This window comes from Piliocolobus tephrosceles, chromosome 3 (assembly GCF_002776525.5).
Source record: "Piliocolobus tephrosceles isolate RC106 chromosome 3, ASM277652v3, whole genome shotgun sequence".
NCBI lineage: Eukaryota > Metazoa > Chordata > Mammalia > Primates > Cercopithecidae > Piliocolobus > Piliocolobus tephrosceles.
The window spans coordinates 100,431,221-100,451,883 of record NC_045436.1 but is presented as its reverse complement, the minus strand read 5'-3'; the positions used below and the strand labels follow the sequence as shown (position 1 = coordinate 100,451,883).

The following is a 20,663-nucleotide window of genomic DNA, read 5'->3' as shown; positions in this document are numbered from 1 at the left end:
GAGTAATGGTTCAGCGGGGCAAGGTTCGAACACCCAGAGCTGGACAAAGGCGGGAACGCAAGCCGCCGCGCCGGGGCTAGGGGTGCTGACGGCCCGCGTAGCTCGTGGGCCTCCGGGTTTGAGGCCCCGGGGTCAGCCCTGCTACGGGCTTCGCGCCCGGGCGCGGGTGCGAGCAGCCAACTTCGGGCCAATCAGCGAGCGGCGTCCTGGCGCCCGCAGCGCCCAGGCTCGCGCCCCCAGCGCCCCCGCAGCAGGAATGGCAGCAACGGATCCGGGCCGAGCCCGACCCGGGACGAGGAGGGGCTGAGCCGCGGGGGATCCTGGAATCGGCAGGGAGGTGGGGATTCTGGGAGGAAAACTCCATTTCCTCTTTCCCTGCCGGCTTCTCCCCTCTACCCTGGCACCCCAAATTTCGATGTGTCGCCTGCCGGGCGCTGAGCGCCGGTGTTGAGAGAGGCGGTGGCCGCCGCGGCCGGGAATATGCTGGGCATGTACGTGCCGGACAGGTTCTCCCTGAAGTCCTCTCGGGTTCAGGACGGGATGGGGCTCTACACGGCCCGCAGAGTGCGAAAGGTGGGTGACCCGGCGGCGGCCTGCGCGCCCCTGCACCTCGCGCGCCCTGCGCCTCCCGGAGTCGCCCTGCCGCAGGGCCTGGGGCGCGGCGGGCTTCCCCCACTGTCGCCCCTCGCCCAGGCCGGGCCAGGCGTCCGCGGGACGGCTGGGGACCGCGGGGCGCGGCGGGGGTGGCCTTTACTCGCTGCGCCACCCGAGCAGGCAGCGCCACGTAGGTGGCGGCGGGGCGCGCTCCGCTGCCGGCCGGTCCAGGGGCGGAACTGCCACCGGCCTCCCTGCTGCAAGATGTCTTTCCTCTCTCCCGCAGGAAGTGAGCGCGGCAGGAGCCTCCCTCTTCCTCGGTTACGGGTGTGAGCTGCGTCTTTGCGTTGGCAAAGGCACGCGTGGGCGGGAGTCTTCCCCCGCGCGCACGGTGCTCCGCCGCCGCCTCTTTTCCTTTAGGATGAATTAATGTGGCTAGAAACCCCTAACTTTCCATGCGGGGATGGGAAGAACAGCCCACAGCGCCGCTCCACACAGGCCTTAGAATCTCATTCATACACCCAGCATTTCCTTCCCTCCTGGAATGTGTTATATGTGCCTTCAGGGAGGTGCCAACCAGATGATCTTTGAATGTCTGTACCTTTTTTCTCTGATTTTTTTTTTTGGATTTGTCTCCAACATCGGTTCGATCTCTCCAGCCAGAAAGTTACAGGCATGTGGTGAGAGGAAGCACATTGCTCCGTTCATACAGGAAGGGCCTGGAAGTGTTGGATGTTGAAAGCAAAGGCCTAGGAAGAGAGGCCACAGGAACAGTCCAGCTCTTTGGATTTGATCTTATAATATTATAACTTGTTAGAGTCGTCCTAGCCTCCCTCGTCCCCTTTTCTTAGTAGATATTTTGTAAGATGGAGGTTTGGGCAACAACAGGCTTGTTCAGGTAAGGTATGTTAACAAGAGGTTCAGAGGATGCAGTCAGAGACACTAGGGTGTCTTTCATCTGCATTTAACCCCTTCCCCTTAGCCTCTGACCTAAAGAACTAGTGAAGAGTAGTAGAAAGTGCTACTAATCTCCAAAAAAGGGCTTCATTGACAACATGATCTCCAGTCATCCTTCAGGGCAAAATTGGAAAAAATAAACCACTTACTTATTTTTTCAAATGGGAGTTGGGGAGAATGTTCAAATGTTAAAAACAGGAATAAATACTTTATCTGAATTAGAGATGTATTGAATAGTTGCCAAATGGCCAAATGTTAAAATCAACATTTTTTGAAGGCCAAATACAACCATCACCAAATGACTTCTGTACAGAGTTCAAATTCTGCTTTTAATTCATTCTTAAAAGATGTGAAAAATTCTCAGACCTTCCTTAAAGGTTTCTGGCTTAAATGTAATTACTTTAAAAATTAAGCACAGTTCTTAAAAATCATTTTATTTAATGTTATGAATAGTACTATACCAAACAACTCTACAAAGATTAGAATTATTACATAATCCTTGTTGTTTCCTTATATTACCATATAGGTTTTTAGAAACAGCTGGCCAACCTCCTTTCTTTTGAGATTTTTGAAATTATTAATTTCAGCTTATTTTTTCATATATTTGATTCTTTGTAAGTATTTTATTTTTGGGCGTGCGATGAAATGAACAGCTTCCAAAATCATCATATATTATTGCATCACTTTACTATTGCAATGATACTTATCTTTTCTTGGCCAGTTTAACTTTAATATATAAAACACATAGAGATTTTCATCCAGATCACATTTAGAATGCTTCCCTATATTTCAAAGTGAATATGCAGATATTTGCTATGAATCCAAACTATTATTGACATTTAGTTATGATCCCAAAATATTCAGTCACAAGGTCATGGACAGGTTTGTTGATCTCAGAACTGACCCTAAAGCAAGCTTCAGTTCCTTTTCCTTCCAAAATCTGAGGACAAAGACAAGGCTAAAGCCAAATAGCAGACTTTAGCTGAATTGTAAGGCTGCAGCTGAGTATCAATGCATCCCTTACATGCTTGTGGAAGGCAAACGGTCCCTCAATTCTTAGGTATTTTCCAAGTTACCTTGTATTAGACCTAATTCTGGCCATAAATCAAGGGACCTGAGAAGAGAGATTGATCAGCAGCTACATCAAGGACCTTACTTAAAAGTTTTCATGCTCTCTATTCTAAACAAACTTTGGAAGATACCACTTTTAATACATGTGTTGGAAATTACAGATGTTTTGCCACACTTTTATAACACATCTGCTTGTATAACACTCCTGTTTTAGAAAGTGATTGCAATTCAAGCCATCTGTTGATTTCAAATTCAGAGAATCTAATCCAGACTGAGGTTGGGAAATCTTGCTAGAAACCCCACCCACATTACATTCACCAGGTTGAGATGGGATTTTCTTGCTGGTGGGACCCCTTAATCCTTCTCTAGTCCTACCCCTTTTCGTACAGTGCTTCCTAGAGTGGTGGTGTCTTTGCAGCAGAATCACCTAATTCCCTGTCTTTACCTTAGTCCTACTAGTTTTTTCCTTGGCAATTATCCTTTTTTGCTGGTCTGTTGCCTCTAATTTTTTTTTCCCAGTATAAAAATCTGTATAGTGACAATTCAAGAAAAGGAAAAGAGTCAGTTAGAAAGCTTTTGAGAAGAAAAAGGAGACCTGAGTTCATTCACACTTTTACACATTGTGATTTGCTAATAATCAGAATAAGGAAAAATAATAAAATTGAAACTTTTTGCATGCTGTGTGCCAGACCCCGTCTAATGCGTGCTGTGTTTCCTCAGGAGCACAGTTGAATGCTTCAGTGAAAATGTGGCATTTTAGGTTGCAAAGTATTATGCAGATTAAAATTAATATTAGTTACTCAAAACTCATAAATTAAGTATGCATCCAATAAAAATTTAAAGTTAAGCAAACACCTTACTACATTACATTTTTTGTTTCACGACCATTTTTTTTCCTAGCTTGCTTATATGATTGACCACCAGTGGGTGGTCTGTTTGACATTGTGCCTGCAACTGCAAAGTGGAAAGGTTATTTTAAGCTCTCAGATTATGTGATTTTAAGGGAAAGATTAAGGTGGAAAAATACTACTTGCAGCTTTCTTTCCCTTTAGATATTTTAGGATGTAGGTTTTTCTTCTCTTTCAGTCATTTAATCATTCATATGTGGCGGGTACTGTACAAGGCCCTGGGGATACACAGGTGAGCAAGACAGACAAGGTCTTTTTCTTCAAGGAGCTTGCTTTCTTGTGTGGGGAGATAGGCAGTAAACAGGTAGAAAATGGAAAATTACCAAAATGATTGAGGCATGTGTTAAATTAATTGCAGGAAATAAATAGGATGAGGCATTAAAGAGTAGATGAGGGGTGGGTCTACGTTAGGAGGGCCAGCAGGGAAGGCTTCTCAGGGGAAATGACATCTGAGCAGAGAGCTGAAGTCGCTGAGCCAGCCAGGAGATTCTCTGGGAATAGAAATGCAGAGAGCCAACCTGTTCAGTGTAAAGCTCTTCCTGCTTCAAAGTGTCTGTCTCTGGGCTTTGGCCAGAGGCATGCTTCCCAGCCTGTGGGGTGGCCACTTGGCAGGCTGTAACTTTTTAGGAGAAATAAAGTATTGTCTCCACCTCTCCTTTTGTAAAATTATATCTTGTAATTTTTTTGCTAAGTTAACAGACATCATCTAATTGGCACATCCTCCTTTTACAGGTGAGAACACTGAAGCCCAGAGACTTGTAGGGAGTCTTACAGCTCACAGTTACCTCTCAGATTCCTATGCCTTCCACAGTTCCAACTCCCTCCTTTCCAAACCAAGACACACACCTTGATTCTTATTGAGGGATTTATACTAAGATCATTTGGTGAAGTAAAATCCTAAGTAAAAATAAATAAATAAATAAATAAATACCTGAAGTAAAGGCTTAAAGGTGAGTTCGTAAAAATATAGTAAGATTTTCAAACAAAAGTCCAATTTTACAAAGTTAAAAAAAAATCAAAGAGAGAAAAAAGCTGAAACAGATAAGTAAATAAAAACCTGTAGAGGAAAAATCACCAGGCATAAATGTTAATACAGGAAGACCAGATTTTGTAGGATGAGGTGTTGTGTTGATCAGTGTAGAAGGTGACTTGTCTGAAGAAACATGGATTTGTATCCTAGGGCTAAAAATCTGCCAGCCAATGTTTGCTTACGTTTCCTGGTGGCTGATGATAACTTATCTGGAAACGTTATTGAAGAAATGTAATCATGAAGCCTGCCATATATGCTGTCTCTTCCCTGTTTTCACACATTCACACTTCTCCTTAGTGACTCAAGGCAGCTTTGTATTTCCTGGTGGTGTTAAACATTTTCTTAAATGATGTAACTACTATAACATTTTCTCCAAAACTATATATATATATATTTTTTGTGATAATGGCAGCTACAATTAATTCAACAAATATTTATTGAACTATGGCAGTTTTTAGGCACTGTTTTAGTTACTAGTGGCAGAAGACCGAGTGAAAGAGACAACAGTCACTAGATGCTTTACACAGTTTTTAGGGAAGTCCTGCGGTAAGCCTGCTAGGGGCTGTGAGTATCCCTGTTTTATAGATGAGAGAGCTGATGTTGAGGAAGATTATATCAATCATAAGTGGATTAATGAAAATTTGAACTCAGGTCATTCCATATACCCTTTTCCTTAAAAATGTTTTTTTCTCTATTCTGATAAAATGCTATATTCACAAATATACAAACACATGCACACTTTTAAAAAAATGTGAGTTTACAAAAATAAGAAAAAAGAGTAAACTCACTTCATCATCTCACATTTTTCATTCGATGGTATCTTGTGGAAATTCCTTTAAGTTACCTACCTTGGCTCTGTTTTTTTTTTAATGTCTGAATATAGTCTGTGCTGTGGATGTGCCGTAATTTGTATTTATTTAGGTCTTGTTTTACACATTCATTTAACAAATCTTTATCACTGTATATGCCAAGACCTATACTATTCACTTTGGGGTACAATAGTGAAGAAAATAGGTATTCTGGCTCTTGGGGAGCTTGCATTCCAGTGAGGGAAGACACAAAATAACAGACCTCTCAGACCTAACTTTTATACTATGTTAAATATGATAAGCATTATAGGAAAAAGAAGAAGAGCTAGGTATGGTTGACTTGGCAGAAACGGTGTGTGGGTGTGTGTGTGGGATGTTATAAATGTTAGATGGGTCAGTTAATCTTCACTAAACAGGAGAGATTTGGGCAATTATTTGAAGGGTGGTAGGAAATTAGCCAAACATATATCTGCGGGAAGAGCATTCTACGTGCAGAAGGGCAGCTACAGTAAAGGACCTAAGACAGGAGTTTGCCTGTTGTGGTCCAAGAACAAGGTGGTCAGTGTGGCTGGAATGGAGTGAACAAGCGGACAGGTAGTTGAGGAGGTCAGAGGGCTAGTGAAAGGATGAATATTAGGGGAAGATCCACTGCTTAGAGCCCTTTAGGCCACTGCAAAGCCTTTGGCTTTTACTTTGAGTGAAAGGAGAAGGCACTGCCGAGTTTTGAGCAAAGGAGTGACATAGGTTTATCAAGCATGACTCTGGCTGTTCTGTTGAGAATAGTTTGCCCGTTTATCAAGCATGACTCTGGCTGTTCTGTTGAGAATAGTTTGCCACAGGACAAGTGTGTAAACTGGGAGAGTTAGGATTCTACTGCAGTAATCCATGTGAGAGGTGATGACAGTTTCGACCAAGATAGTGGCTACTTTGGTAGTGTAGGGGTAATAGAACATGCTGATAGGATTGGATGTGAAGTGTGAAAGAATGGGAAGGATTCAGGATGATTCCAAGGATTTTAGCCTGAGGAATTGGAAGGATTGGATTGTCGGCCAGCAACTGAGATGGGGAAGGTTGTGAGCAGAGCAGGTTTGAAGAGGGCAGATCAGGGCTTCAGTTTAAGGCATGTTGTTTTTGAGATGTCTGTTACACAGCAAGGGGATATGTCAAAGTGAGATACAATTGTATAATGCAATTCCTCCTTCCCATTCTTTAAAATGTCACATATTTTATGTTACATGTTATAAGTCTTACAGTACATTTTTACTCTTGTTTCTTTAGATCATCAGTGATCTTTTAGAGCAATTAAAAGGAAGACAAATTGTCTTTGTTATGTACCTTCACTTTTTACCATTACATACATACATTTATTTATTTATTTGTTTGTTTGCTTATTTATTTATTTATTTATTTATTTATTTATTTATTCGACAGAGTCTTGCTCTGTTGTCCAGGCTAAAGTGCAGAGGCACGATCTCAGCTCACTGCAACCTTTGTCTCCCAGGTTCAAGCTATTCTCCTGCCTCAACCTCCTGAGTAGCTGTGATTACAGGCACCTACCACCACACTTGGCTAATTTTTATATTTTTAGTAGGGTTTTACCATGTTGGCCAGGCTGATCTCGAACTCCTGACCTCAAGTGATTTGCCCACCTCGGCCTCCCAAAGTGCTGGGATTACAGGCGTGAACCACTGTGCCTGGCCCATTTATTTATTTTGAACTAAGTTTCTGTCTGGTATCATATTCTGAATGTTGAAGAACTTCATTTAACATTTCTTACATCACTTGTCTTCTGGCAATGAATTTTCTCAGCCTTTATCTGCACTTCTGCCCTGCTGTTGTTCTTCTTCCCACAATGGACTTTGCTGTGTTATTTTTTGGTGTGGGGTGAGCTGATGGTGAGGGGTATGGGAGAAGGGTCTCTGTTGTCTTGTTGCATTCTCCCTCTTATATAGGCTTTCTCTGCCTGGGCCCTGGGAGTTGGACTTTCTCAATATGCCTGTTCCTCTTTCCCAGGAGAGCTAATCTTTTGCCTTGTGTCAGTGGTTGGTCTTTTGTGGGTGAATATTTCTTGTCCCTTCCCCAGTGGTAGGGGTCCTTTGATGGTTGTGGTGTAAGTGCTTGAGCCTGTACTGTTTCCTGCCCTTCTCCCCACAGTGGTGGATCTTTACTGGGGTCATCCTGGGGATGACATAGTTTGCTGCTTTTCTTGCAGTAGCTAAAGGCTTTCTTCTGATATGAGAAAAAGGTCAGGACAGGAGGTGTACACTGTCATGCCATTCTTGCAGCAGCTGCTGTTCCGCTCTTGCATGCCAGGACCACTGAGGAAGTCTCTCTTTGTTTTCCCATCTGTTCCCAAACCTCTCTCACATGGGGAGGTCCTTGGAAAAGAATGTGAGCATGCCTGTGAGCAACCCTTGGGTCTGGGGCTTGCCGTAGTTCTATACCTTCATGCTGTCTCACATTCCTCCTTTAGCAAGTTGTTAAAATGTTAGTTGATTTTTTACTTGTTTGGATGGTGGATGGAGGAGGACACTGGCCACAGGTAAGCTAGTGCTCTCCTTAAGAAAAATTATGATTTTGCAGTTTATCATTCTCATTGTTAGGATAGTAGTGATACTCCTACTAACCTTCTTGGTGGAAACTGAACTTTTATGTATTTTTTATTTCAATAGCTTTAGGGGTACAAGTGGTTTTTGGTTACATGGATGAATTGTATAGTGGTGAAGTTTGAGATTTTGGTGTACCCCTCACTGAGTAATGCATATTATGTCCAATATGGAGTTTGGATACCCCTCCTAGCCTATGTCTTCTGAGTGTCCAGTGTTCATTATACCACTCTGTATGCCTTTGTGTACCCACAGCTTAGCTCCCATTTGGAAGTGAGAACATATGGTATTTGACTTTCCATTCCTGAGTTACTTCACTTAGAATAATGGCCTCCAGCTAGATCCAAGCTGCTGCCAGAGACATTATTTTGTTATTTTTTATGGCTGAGTAGTATTCCATTGTGTATATATACCACATTTTCTTTTATCAACTCATAGGCTGATGGGCACTTAGGTTGATTCTGTATCTTTATAATTGTGAATTGGGCTGTGATAAACTACATATGCAGGTGTCTTTTTGATACAATGCAGTTGATACAAAGCATTTCCCCTGCTTGCACTCACTCTGTCCTGCAGCCCTGTGAAGAATGTGCCTGCTTCTCCTTTGCCTTGCACCATGATTGTAAGTTTCCTGAGGCCTCCCTCAGCAATGTGGAACTGTGAGCCAATTAAACCTCTTTCCTTTATAAATTACCCAGACTTAGGGAAGTTCTTTATAGCAGTGTGAGAATAGACTAATACATTTCTCATCCCTTTAAAAAATACTGTGGAGTTATGTTTTTATATGTAAGGTTTCCTGAATCTATTCTCTAAATATCATATTTTTATCTGTCCATGGTTTTCACTTGAGGTTTTGTTTTTGAATTTGATTATAAATATCATATTTTTATCTGTCCATAGTTTTCACTTGAGAATTTTTTTTTTGAATTTGATTCTTGTCATTTTCTTTTAATTCATTCTCTAAAGATAAATATCTTTAAGTTAATAGTTTTTAACTCTTAAAAGTTTTTTTTTTTTTTTTTCTAGTGCTATATTTGAATCTCCTTACATTTTCTTAGGTAATTCAGGTATTCCCTTTAGTTGAGGTATTCTGTCTGCTGCAGAACACAGAGCGTGGGTCTCATTTTTCTGCCTTCCTCTTTCTAGCAGCTCTGCTCCTTTGTATGGGCTGTATCCCTTGGTTAACTCACTGGAGCTCAAGACTGGTTATTGAATAGTGCTCTGTGGCTTCAGTCCTGCAGGTGGTAGAAGGCAAATGGGTCTCTCTTCAGGGGGCCTGCACTGGGGCAGATAGGCTGTCAGTTCCCTGTCAGTCAGCTTTCTGGTCTCCTTGTACTTTCCTGGGTGTCAAGAGCAGGAAAAATTGTGGGTTGTGGCCCCCTCCATCTCTGACTTTCAGATTCTTTTTGGGATTCCCTGTTTTCAGCCCTTGTCCCTGGTTACTCTGCTGTCTTCTACTTTATTATCAAGTCCACTGGAGAGAACACCTCACACCAGTTGTCTGTCAGAACCTAAGGCTTCACTTGCACCCATCTGCCCACAGATGCCAGTAGTAGTTGTTTTGCTCAAGAGAAGAAAGTAACTTAGGTTTGAGGGTGAAGGGAAAAGGTGCTGCCTTCAGGTCACCATATACCCACAATTATTTTTTTTTCACATCTCTGCATTTCCGTTTTGTGTTATTTCATAAGTGATGCATTTCATAAAGAGGAATTCCGTTTTATTATAGGCACCACTACATTTCTTTCCCCTGACCTCTGCTATATCAACTGGAGTAAGAGAGACAACTGCAGTAATTAAACTTGGAGTTTTTGTTCTCCCTCTAACAGGAAGTTGGCAGATGGAACAAGATGTTTGTGGCCATTAGTTCAGTGGCTCAAAATGTCAGGGCAGAAGTCTTTGCAATTCTCTTGGACTCACGATGGCTGCTTCAACCCCAGCTATCATACTTATATTCTAGGTGGGGAGAAACAGGATTGGGTATACTCTCCAGTTGACTCAGCTTCATTTAAGAACTTGTGTGATAGTTCCATACAATGATTTCTGCTCGCAGGTTGTTTGCTCCACTCTCTTCAAGATAAATGTAGTATTTTACCTGGATATATTAGTACCCTGAACAAGATCAGTGTTCTAGTACTAAGGGGAATGGATATAGGGAGGCAACTAGTCTGCCTCAGACTTCCTACAGTTTGGAAGGAAGATTGGTTATGTTTCACATTGAACTTTTAATAAACACATTAATATACTATTGAAGGTCTAATTGTATTGCAAGGGCACATACATGCACAGTAGTTCAACATTGAAACATAATTATGTTCTAAGTGGGGACTCCAGTCTCCTTCTGTGAAAAACATCATTATTTCAAATATAAATGACTCAATTGCAGATTGATTCACTTTAATGTATTTAGGTCATATGTATGTATATTTTTTATTTCTGAACTATTTCAAAGTAAATTACAGACATTGTGACAATTCACCCCTCAATACTTTAGCATAAGGACATTCTCCTAAATAGCCATGATGCCGTTTTAGCAAATCTAATAAAAATAACAGTAATTTCCTAATGTCTTCTAATGCTAGCCCATATTTAAATTACTCCAATTGCCTACAAAATGTTTTTATAGATACTTATTTTTGAACCAGGATCTGATCAAAGACTACATATTACATTTAGTTATGTCTATTAAATATCTCTTTAATTCCTCCCCCCTACTTTTTAACAACAGTGACTCTCTGAAGAGATCATGCCCGTTGTAGAGTATCTCACATCTGGATTTACCTGATTACATTCCCAGGGCTTTATTTAACTTGTTTCTCTATCTTCTATAATTCCTGCCATCTGGAAGTTAGATATAAATATTTCTGGCAAAAATACATTATGGAGGGATGCTGGTTTATTTGTGCTGCGTAATAGTAGGGGGCATATAATGTGTCTGGCTTCCCACTGTTACTGATGCCAATGTTGGGTTAAGGTAATTTTCCTATTGTAAATGTACTGTTTCCCCTTTGTTCTTAGCAAGTAATCAGTGAGCTGTTACTACTATATGGATATTTGTTTTCACCATCAACCTTTTGCCTAATGGTTTTAGTATCTGTGGAGAATTCTTGACAAATCAGTAATATTATTAGGGATTTCAAAATGGTGATTTGCTAACTCAGATACTCCCCCTTTATTTATAAGTTAGCATTCTCCTGTAAAGAAGAGCTTTTCATCATCAATTTCTGCTGTCTGGTTATCCTGAACTATGGTTATTATTGAAAAGGCAGGACCAAATGCTTAATTCCTTTTCTTTACTAATTTTAATAATAACTTATCCTCTAATGATAGCAAATGAGATTTTTAAAAAATTTCCTTTTTTCTCTCACTGATGGTATGGACTTACAAATTTGTTAATGTGTTTCGATCAGTTAACCTTTTGTCCCCTTTGAGTCTTGAATTGTTCTAAATTTGGTCTGTGGAAGCTCTTTCTATTGGGATTTAAAAACTGGAAGGAATCTTGGAATCAACTAATCTAAATCCCTAAGTTTTGTAGATAAGGAAACTGAGGCTTAGAAGATAGTGCTTTTCCCCACAATTCTGAGAGAGAGATCGTCAGTGAATCTTGTTTTTAACTTACTAATAGCATTCAGCAAAATGAGAGAAAATGGCCCACATTTTTGCAATCATACAGTTTTTGTTTATTAAAAGTTACTGTCTAGTCCAGTGAATAGCAGATTGAATGAATTAATTATCTGCTTTATTCAGAAACAGTTTGAATAAAAACAAAGATGCTGCATTATGGACTGGACATTGGATCAGTCTGAGAAGTGAATTTGACTCAGACAGTTTGGTGTGTACAGGCTGAATTTATCTTGAAGTCACATTTTATTTGACCTGCACAAAGTGTTGAATTCTTGGAATTCATTGCCAATGTAAAAAATTCAGTGATTTCACACACAAATTTGAGTTAGTAGCTTCTCTAAAAATAATGTATATATCTGGCAACATTGGGTCCACATGGTGATATAGCAACATTCAACTGAAGTGGAAAAAGTTTTTAGGTGGCATGCCCTTTCCACCTTACCTCCTGGCTACTCTCGAATGTATCATTTACATGTTTATTGTTGGGTATCTGATGTTGTGTTGCCTTACTGCCTAACTTGTAAGTGTTTGAGGTGGGGACTCTTGAGATAGAAGCTAAGAAGCCTAGGAAAGTTCTTGCAGATAAATCACAGATCAAAGGTAATACCACTAATGCAGGGACAAATGGACAGCAAGAAAATGGAAGAGTGGACAGTTTTCCTATCTGCTAGTGTGAAATTTTCAGCAGATTTATTACAAAAAGTAAAACCAATGATATCGGGAAATCAGCCAGAAATTTTTGAAGTTTTCAAGAAGAGTGTTTGAAACACTGAATTTTCAAAGATGTTCTTTGAAACCAATGAGAACAAAGATACAACATACCAAAATCTCTGGGACACATTTAAAGGAGTGTGTAGAGGGAAATTTATAGCACTAAATGCCCACAAGAGAAAGCTGGAAAGATCTAAAATTGACACCCTAACATCACAATTAAAAGAACTAGAGAAGCAAGAGCAAACACATTCAAAAGCTAGCAGAAGGCAAGAAATAACTAAGATCAGAGCAGAACTGAAGGAGATAGAGACACAAAAAACCCTCCAAAAAATCAATGAATCCAGGAGTTGGTTTTTTGAAAAGATCAACAAAATTGATAGACCGCTAGCAAGACTAATAAAGAAGAAAAGAGAGAAGAATCAAATAGACACAATAAAAAATGAAAAAGGGGATATCACCACCGACCCCACAGCAATACAAACTACCATCAAAGAATACTATAAACACCTCTATGCAAATAAACTAGAAAACCTAGGAGAAATGGATAATTTCCTGGACACTTACACTCTCCCAAAACTAAACCAGGAAGAAGTTGAATTCCTGAAGAGACCAATAGCAGGCTCTGAAATTGAGGCAATAATTAATAGCCTGTAAACCAAAAAAAGTCCAGGACCAGACAGATTCACAGCCGAATTCTACCAGAGGTATAAGGAGGAGCTGGTACCATTCCTTCTGAAAGTATTCCAATCAATAGAAAAAGAGGGAATCCTCCCTAACTCATTTTATGACGCCAGCATCATCCTGATACCAAAACCTGGCAGAGACACAACCAAAAAAAAGAGAATTTTAGACCAATATCCCTGATGAACATCGATGCAAAAAACTTCAATAAAATACTGGCAAACTGAATCCAGCAGCACATCAAAAAGCTTATCCACCATGATCAAGTGGTCTTCATCCCTGGGATGCAAGGCTGGTTCAACATACACAAATCAATAAACGTAATCCAGCATATAAACAGAACCAAAGACAAAAACCACATGATTATCTCAATAGATGCAGAAAAGGCCTTTGACAAAATTCAACAGCCATTCATGCTAAAAACTCTCAATAAATTCGGTATTGATAGAACGTATCTCAAAATAGTAAGAGCTATTTGTGACAAACCCACAGCCAATATCATACTGAATGGGCAAAAACTGGAAGCATTCCCTTTGAAAACTGGCACAAGACAGGGATGCCCTCTCTCACCACTCCTATTCAACATAGTGTTGGAAGTTCTGGCTAGGGCAATCAGGCAAGAGAAAGAAATCAAGGGTATTCAGTTAGGAAAAGAAGAATTCAAATTGTCCCTGTTTGCAGATGACATAATTGTATATTTAGAAAACCCCATCATCTCAGCCCAAAATCTCCGTAAGCTGATAAGCAACTTCAGCAAAGTCTCAGGATACAAAATCAATGTGCAAAAATCACAAGCATTCTTATGCACCAGTAACAGACAGAGAGTCAAATCATGAATGAACTCCCATTCGCAATAGCTTCAAAGAGAATAGAATACCTAGGAATCCAACTTACAAAGGATGTAAAGGACCTCTTCAAGGAGAACTACAAACCACTGCTCAGTGAAATAAAAGAGGACACAAACAAATGGAAGAACATACCATGCTCATGGATAGGAAGAATCAATATTGTGAAAATAGCCTACCACCCAAGGTAATTTATAGAGTCGATGCCATCCCCATCAAGCTGCCAATGACTTTCTTCACAGAATTGGAAAAAACTGCTTTAAAGTTCATATGGAACCAAAAAAAGAGCTCGCATTGCCAAGACAATCCTAAGTCAAAAGAACAAAGCTGGAGACATCATGCTACCTGACTTCAAACTATACTACAAGGGTACAGTTACCAAAGCAGCATGGTACTGGTGCCAAAACAGAGATACAGACCAATGCAACAGAACAGAGCCCTCAGAAATAATACCACACATCTACAGCCATCTGATCTTTGACAAATCTGACAAAAACAAGAAATGGGGAAAGGATTCCCTATTTAATAAATGGTGCTGGGAAAATTGGCTAGCCCTAAGTAGAAAGCTGAAACTGGGTCCTTTCCTTACTCCTTATACGAAGATTAATTCAAGATGGATTAGAGACTTAAATGTTAGACCTAATACCATAAAAACCCTAGAAGAAAACCTAGGTAATACCGTTCAGGACATAGGCATGGGCAAGGACTTCATGTCTAAAACACCAATAGCAACAGCAACAAAAGCCAAAATTGACAAATGGGATCTAATTAAACTAAAGAGCTTCTGCACAGCAAAAGAAACTACCATCAGAGTGAACAGGCAACCTACAGAATGGGAGAACATTTTTGCAATCTACTCATCTGACAAAAGGCTTATATCCAGAACCTACAAAGAACTCAAACAAATTTACAAGAAGAAAACAAACAACCCCATCAAAAAGTGGGCAAAGGATATGAACAGACATTTCTCAAAGGAAGACATGCATACAGCCAGCAGAGACATGAAGAAATGCTCATCATCACTGGCCATCAGAGAAATGCAAATCAAAACCACAACGAGATACCATCTCACACCAGTTAGAATGGCAATCATTAAAAAGTCAGGAAGCAACAGGTGCTGGAGAGGATGTAGAGAAATAAGAACACTTTTACACTGTTGGTGGGATTGTAAACTAGTTCAACCATTATGGAAAACAGTATGGCGATTCCTCAAGGATCTAGAACTGGAAATACCATATGACCCAGCCATCCCATTACTGGGTGTATACCCAAAGGATTATAAATCATGCTGCTATAAAGACACATACACACGTATGTTCATTGCGGCACTATTCACAATAGCAAAGACTTGGAATCAACTCAAATGTTCATCAGTGACAGACTGGATCAAGCTTTAAGTCCTTTAATAATCTTCCTAGGCCTGCATCCAAGCAGGCTTCCCCCCAACCCCCCAACTCCCCGATCCCATTGCATTTGTTTGAGTTTCTATTCTTTCCTCTTTAGTCCTCTAAACACTACTGAATTGATAGATTCACTTTTTCCCCCTCCAAATTTGTACTGCAAAGAGGAATTGATTGGTTTGGATAGATCAGTTACTTTGAAAAAAGTGTGTAGTTAGATTATTATTACTTTCTATAATAGTTGATAAAGGCTAAATACATGACAGAGTGGACTGAAAATTGAACCACATTCGTTTATATTTAACCCTCACATTTATTACAAAAAACTCACATTTTTTGGTCTGTTTTCTAGATTGGCTTTAACATAAGCTCACAGTTTCTTCAATTCAGTACTGAATGTATTGAGTGTGTACATTGGGCAATTGCATGGCCCAGGTCATTGCTAAATTGTAGTCAATGGAAAGCTGAGGAGGTGGCATCAGGCAGCCTCAGCAGTGGATCACGCAGCTGTCTGTCAGGGTTTTGAGTGTTGGCTTGGTGAAGTGGATGGTGCCTGGGCACTCCACTCAGAATAAACCATTGGTTCCTGATACTATGTCTAATCATTGCCACCTGATTGACCTTAATCAAGCAAACTGTTTCAACTCTGAGGCCCAATTTTCTTAGTTGTTAAACGGGGAAACTCCCACATAGGTTTATTTGGAATGTGGCAAATGGTAGTTCAGTAAGTGTTAACTTTTCTCCCCTGTTCTTGTGGAGCTTTTCCTACCTGCCATCAAATCCTGGTTAGGTCCCGTCTGGAGGAGAGAAGTGATTACTTTGTAAAGAAAGCCTCTTTGGGGCTGTTGTGTTTGAGTGTGATGTTGAATACCCATTTCAGCATGAGGGGACTAGTGAGGCATGAGAGGATTGCAGAGCAGGCTTCTAGCTTCTCTAAAATTGGCTATCTGACCTTTGTGTTAGTATCTCTAATGTTATGAATAGTCAACAGTCTCCCTGTTTCTTTGCTATGCCTGTGTTCAAATTACTTGCAATTATAGTCTTGATTTGAGGAATCTCTGTGGGTATTTTCTGCCCCTAAGTTAACATTAAAGAAATGGTCTTCCTGGCTCTGCCAGTGTTTATGGCTTCTCACGACCTCTTTCTTCATCTGTAAAAGGAGGGGGCTGGGTTAACTATTAATATTTGTAATTCCTTTAAGTGTTAAAATTTTACTATTCTCAGGAGTTGGGTGATCTGTTGTTCATTAAGTAATTTATATCTTTGAAACATTGCCTTGGTGGTTATCTTTTCTCCTTACAATGTTCATCAAAAGAGATTTTGTTGGTTTTTTTCTTTCATCACCTCCATGTGAAGGGTAGGATTCTGCTGAAAAATAGTCATAGGCAGGTTTAGAAGCACGAGTGGCTCTGTGTCTCCTCTGCACACATTTCAATAAAACATCTGGTTGGACAAATTCAACTCATTCCCAATGTCTCTGCAGTCCCTGCTTTGGTCACTTTAGAGAGAAGAGAGTGCTGCTTGCTCATTGAACATGTCCTTAAAAGTCCCTTTAGGGTAGATTGAAGGACAGCCCATTTCCAGGTTCTGATTTTAACAGAGACCAGAATTTTGTATCTCAAACTAATAACACTGGTGTTTCTCGTGCAGGTGGGCTTCAAAGCACATGCTTCAAGAAAGCCTGGTTTAAAGTGTGCCCATTTGCCTGTTTGAAAGATTGGCAGGCAAATTTAAAGTTTATTTATGAACACTCTTCCTCTGAGAATGGCAAGCCCACTTCTTTCTTGTCCAGAATGTGGATGAATTTATGATTTTTATGGAAACCAGGTGATTTTCTGCCTGGTGGGCTTGTCTCTCAAGTCAGACAAAACTCAGTGCTTTTTTCAGCATCGCTTGCCGGAGGCTATGAAGAGGATTGAAACATATGAAATACAATGTCCAATACCTCGTCAGAATTTGAAAGTAAATGATGTAACCCTTTTATGTTGGTTCCTATGTTGTGGATTTAGCGTTCTAGGCTAAAAACAGATTAAGTTGGATTGTAAATAAACATTTTGTGTTGGATAAATTAGTTAATATTTTAAAAGCGTCTCTTCTTTGGGCATGAAGATTTGCAGAAAAACATTCTAGAAGAAAAAAATAGTTCATTTTAGTATGTTGATTTATTGTACTAATCCTTGTTCAATATAATCATTGCTACTCAGGGTGAAAAGTTCGGACCCTTTGCTGGAGAGAAGAGAATGCCTGAAGACTTGGATGAAAATATGGATTACAGGTTGATGTGGGAGGTGAGGATATGACTGTTATTTTAATGTTAAAAATATATTTCTTTTGTATCATTTTATGCATTTTTAAGGCTACATTAATTGATATTGATTCCAGTTAAGTATTTCAGTATTGAAATGTTTTAGTTTTTTTTTTTTGAGATGGAGATTTGCTCTTGTTGCCCAGGCTGGAGTGCAATGGTGCGATCTCGGCTCACAGCAACCTCCGCCCCCCAGGTTCAAGCGATTCTCCTGCCTCAGTCTCCTGAGTAGCTGGGATTACAGGCACATGCAAACACGTCTGGCTAATTTTGTATTTTTAGTTGAGACGAGGTTTTGCCACATTGGCCAGGCTGGTCTTGAACTTCTGACCTCAGGTGATCTACCTGCCTTGGCCTCCCAAAGTGCTATGATTACAGGCGTGAGCCGCTATGCCCAGTCGAAATGTTTTAGTTTTTAAAGAAAGTTTAGCTTTTTTTTCTTTTCTTTTTTACTAGACAGTTCTTTTAGAGATCTGAAGTTCCTCATCGAAAAATAAGTTTTTCAGGTATAGTGATGTTTGAATTTCAAAATAAGCGTGCCCTGAATTTAGAACTTGACTTCTGTAAATAAGATTATACTTAATTTTTTTAATTTAGTGGTTGAAGTTCTAATTGTATAGAAACAAATCTCAGTTTCATGTTGTAATAAAGGCCCGCCTTAAAATGTACCTTACCTTTAAAAATACATAGTTAAGGAGCTGTAACACTAGAGACAGTCTTTTGCAGTCTAAGGTTTCGCTTAGGCAGAGATCTGTATATACCAGTATATATCTGCATGTTATGAGAATTTTCATCCTAGTTTATGCCAATTATATTCATTGCTGTTCTTTTCTAGGTATTAGAAAAAGGACCCAAGGTATCAAAATAGGAAAGCAGCGGTGTGGACTGTTAAAACAAAAATTTGGAAAATGCAGTCCTAGGAATTATATATTCATGTATTACTTAATGACAGGGATTCATTCTAAGAAATGCATCATCAAATGAACATCGTAGAGCATATTTGTACAAGCCTGGATGGTATAGCCTACTGTATTCCTAAACTATATGGTATAGCCTATTGCTCCTGGACTATAAGCCTATACAGCATGTTACTGTACTGAATAATGGAGGCAGTTGGAAGACAGTGGCAAGCATTTATGGATCCAACATATCTAAGCAAGCCAGGCACAGTGGCTTGTGCCTAATTCCAGCTACTCAGGAGGCTAAGGCAGAAGGATTGCTTGAGGCCAGGGGTTGGAGCCCAGCCTGAGTGACATAGCAACCCAATCTCTAAAAAAAATATAAAAAATTATCTGGGCCTTTTGGTACATGCCTGTAGTCCCTGCTACTCAGGAGGTTGAGGTGGGAGGATTGCCTGAGCCCAGGAGTTCAAGGCTGCAATGAACTATGATCATGTCATTGCACTCCAGCCTAGGCAACAGAAGGAGACCCCTTCTCTAACAAATGAAATTGAAAAAGATCTAAATACAGAAAAAGTACAATAAAAATAATGTATTATAATCATATGAGACCACCATTGTATATACAGTCCGCTGTTGACTGAAACATTGCATTGTGACACAAGGCTATTTGATAGTTTCTATGAGGAGGGTAAGAGCTGAGATACATGTAGGAGGTAGAGATTACACAGTAAGAAAAGGTTGGAAAACTGGAGTAAGGAACTACACATAGAGAGTCTCTCTGTGCTTGTATCAGTAAGGGTCTTCAGAGAAATAGAACCAAGGAGATTGTGTATATGTTTGTTTATTATTAGGTATTATCTTATGTTATTGTGGTAGTAGCAAGTCTGAAATCTGTAGGGCAGGTCCTCAGGCTGGAACTTCAGGCAGAAAGATGATGCTGCGGTCTTGAGGCAGAATTTCTTCTCCAGGATACCTTCGTTTTTGCTCTTAAGGGGTGTGACTAAATGGATGAGGGCCACACACGTTATGGAGGGTGATCTCCTTTACTTACAGTAAACTGATTGTAGGTGTTAACCGCATCTACAAAATACCTTTACTCCTATATCAGTGTTTGATTAAATCAAAATACCTTTACTCCTATATCAGTGTTTGATTGTTAGATGTTAACCGCATCTACAAAATACTTTTACTCCTATATCAGCATTTGATTAAATAATTGGGTACTATAGCCTATCCAAGTTGACACATAAAACTATCAGTGTGTTATCTGTAAGCAAAATGCATTTTCAAGCATCACCCGTATTGTTGAAACTGCTAGGGGTAGGGAGTGGAGGTGACTGAGAAAGGATTCTGAAAGGTTTCTTCAGTACAAGTGATAGAAAATGGAAATTAATAATATAATCCTCACTGTAATTTAAGTGGGAAATGTTATTGATATTGCCTGAATTTAGCCTGCTGTTTTGTTTACTGTTATGAACTTAAACATCTTAATGGCTTTCACTATTTTTCTATAAGGTCTTAATTTTCTCAGCAGTTAATTCTTTTACTATGAAGGTTTTTCAGAAACCAAACATTTATGTGACCAAAAAAACCTGACAACTTAGTTAGTCATAAAATGATAAAAATAATACATTTGTAACAGGTTTTTTTCTTTTTAAAAAATTTTATTTGTATACATTTAAGGGGTATAAATTCAATTTTTAATATGTTATTAATGGTTTTTGCTACTTGTTTTGTTATCTGCAAATTTTAGTGTGATGATCACATTAATGTTTTGTGTAGCTATGAGGTATCGTTAAACAGATAATTTTTATTTTAAAAGGAAGACTTGCATATAAAACATAATCATTTTTGTACTATTGTATAGTTGATAGTTCCGCAGTATATCATCTAGTTTTGCGTTATCTATTCCTGTGGTTCTTTAATGTCTTTGCATTATTATTTTGTTTTCACACTAGTTGTCTCTAGCTCTCTCACTCTGCTACCCAAAGAGCTATTGATTTTATACATTTTTATGCTCAGGTAATGGTACACTCACATGATTGCCATTCTCTATTTCATTTTACTTCACCCTTTATGTCTGTGTTTTGAACAAGTAGTATTTGTACTTGTTATACAATTCAGAAGGTAGAAAAGGGTATTGATGAAAAGTCTCTGTTCCCTTCCAGCCTAGTTTTTTCACCTGAGACCTTTTGATACATTTAACCCCTTAGTTCATAT

At 39.6% G+C, this 20,663-nt stretch overlaps 1 protein-coding gene across 3 annotated transcripts in view; it reads left to right on the top strand.

The window, feature by feature from the left end:
* The first annotated feature begins 255 nt into the window (after positions 1 to 255).
* The window catches only part of PRDM5 (PR/SET domain 5), a 232,686-nt gene continuing 212,278 nt past the window's right edge, over positions 256 to 20,663 (top strand). For all 3 annotated transcript variants that reach the window (XM_023220054.3, XM_023220053.3, XM_023220055.3), the window contains exons 1-2: positions 256 to 573; positions 17,441 to 17,524. In XM_023220054.3, the coding sequence (XP_023075822.1) occupies positions 481 to 573; positions 17,441 to 17,524 (177 nt within the window). In that variant the 5' untranslated portion in view covers positions 256 to 480. The remainder of the gene's footprint in view (positions 574 to 17,440; positions 17,525 to 20,663) is intronic.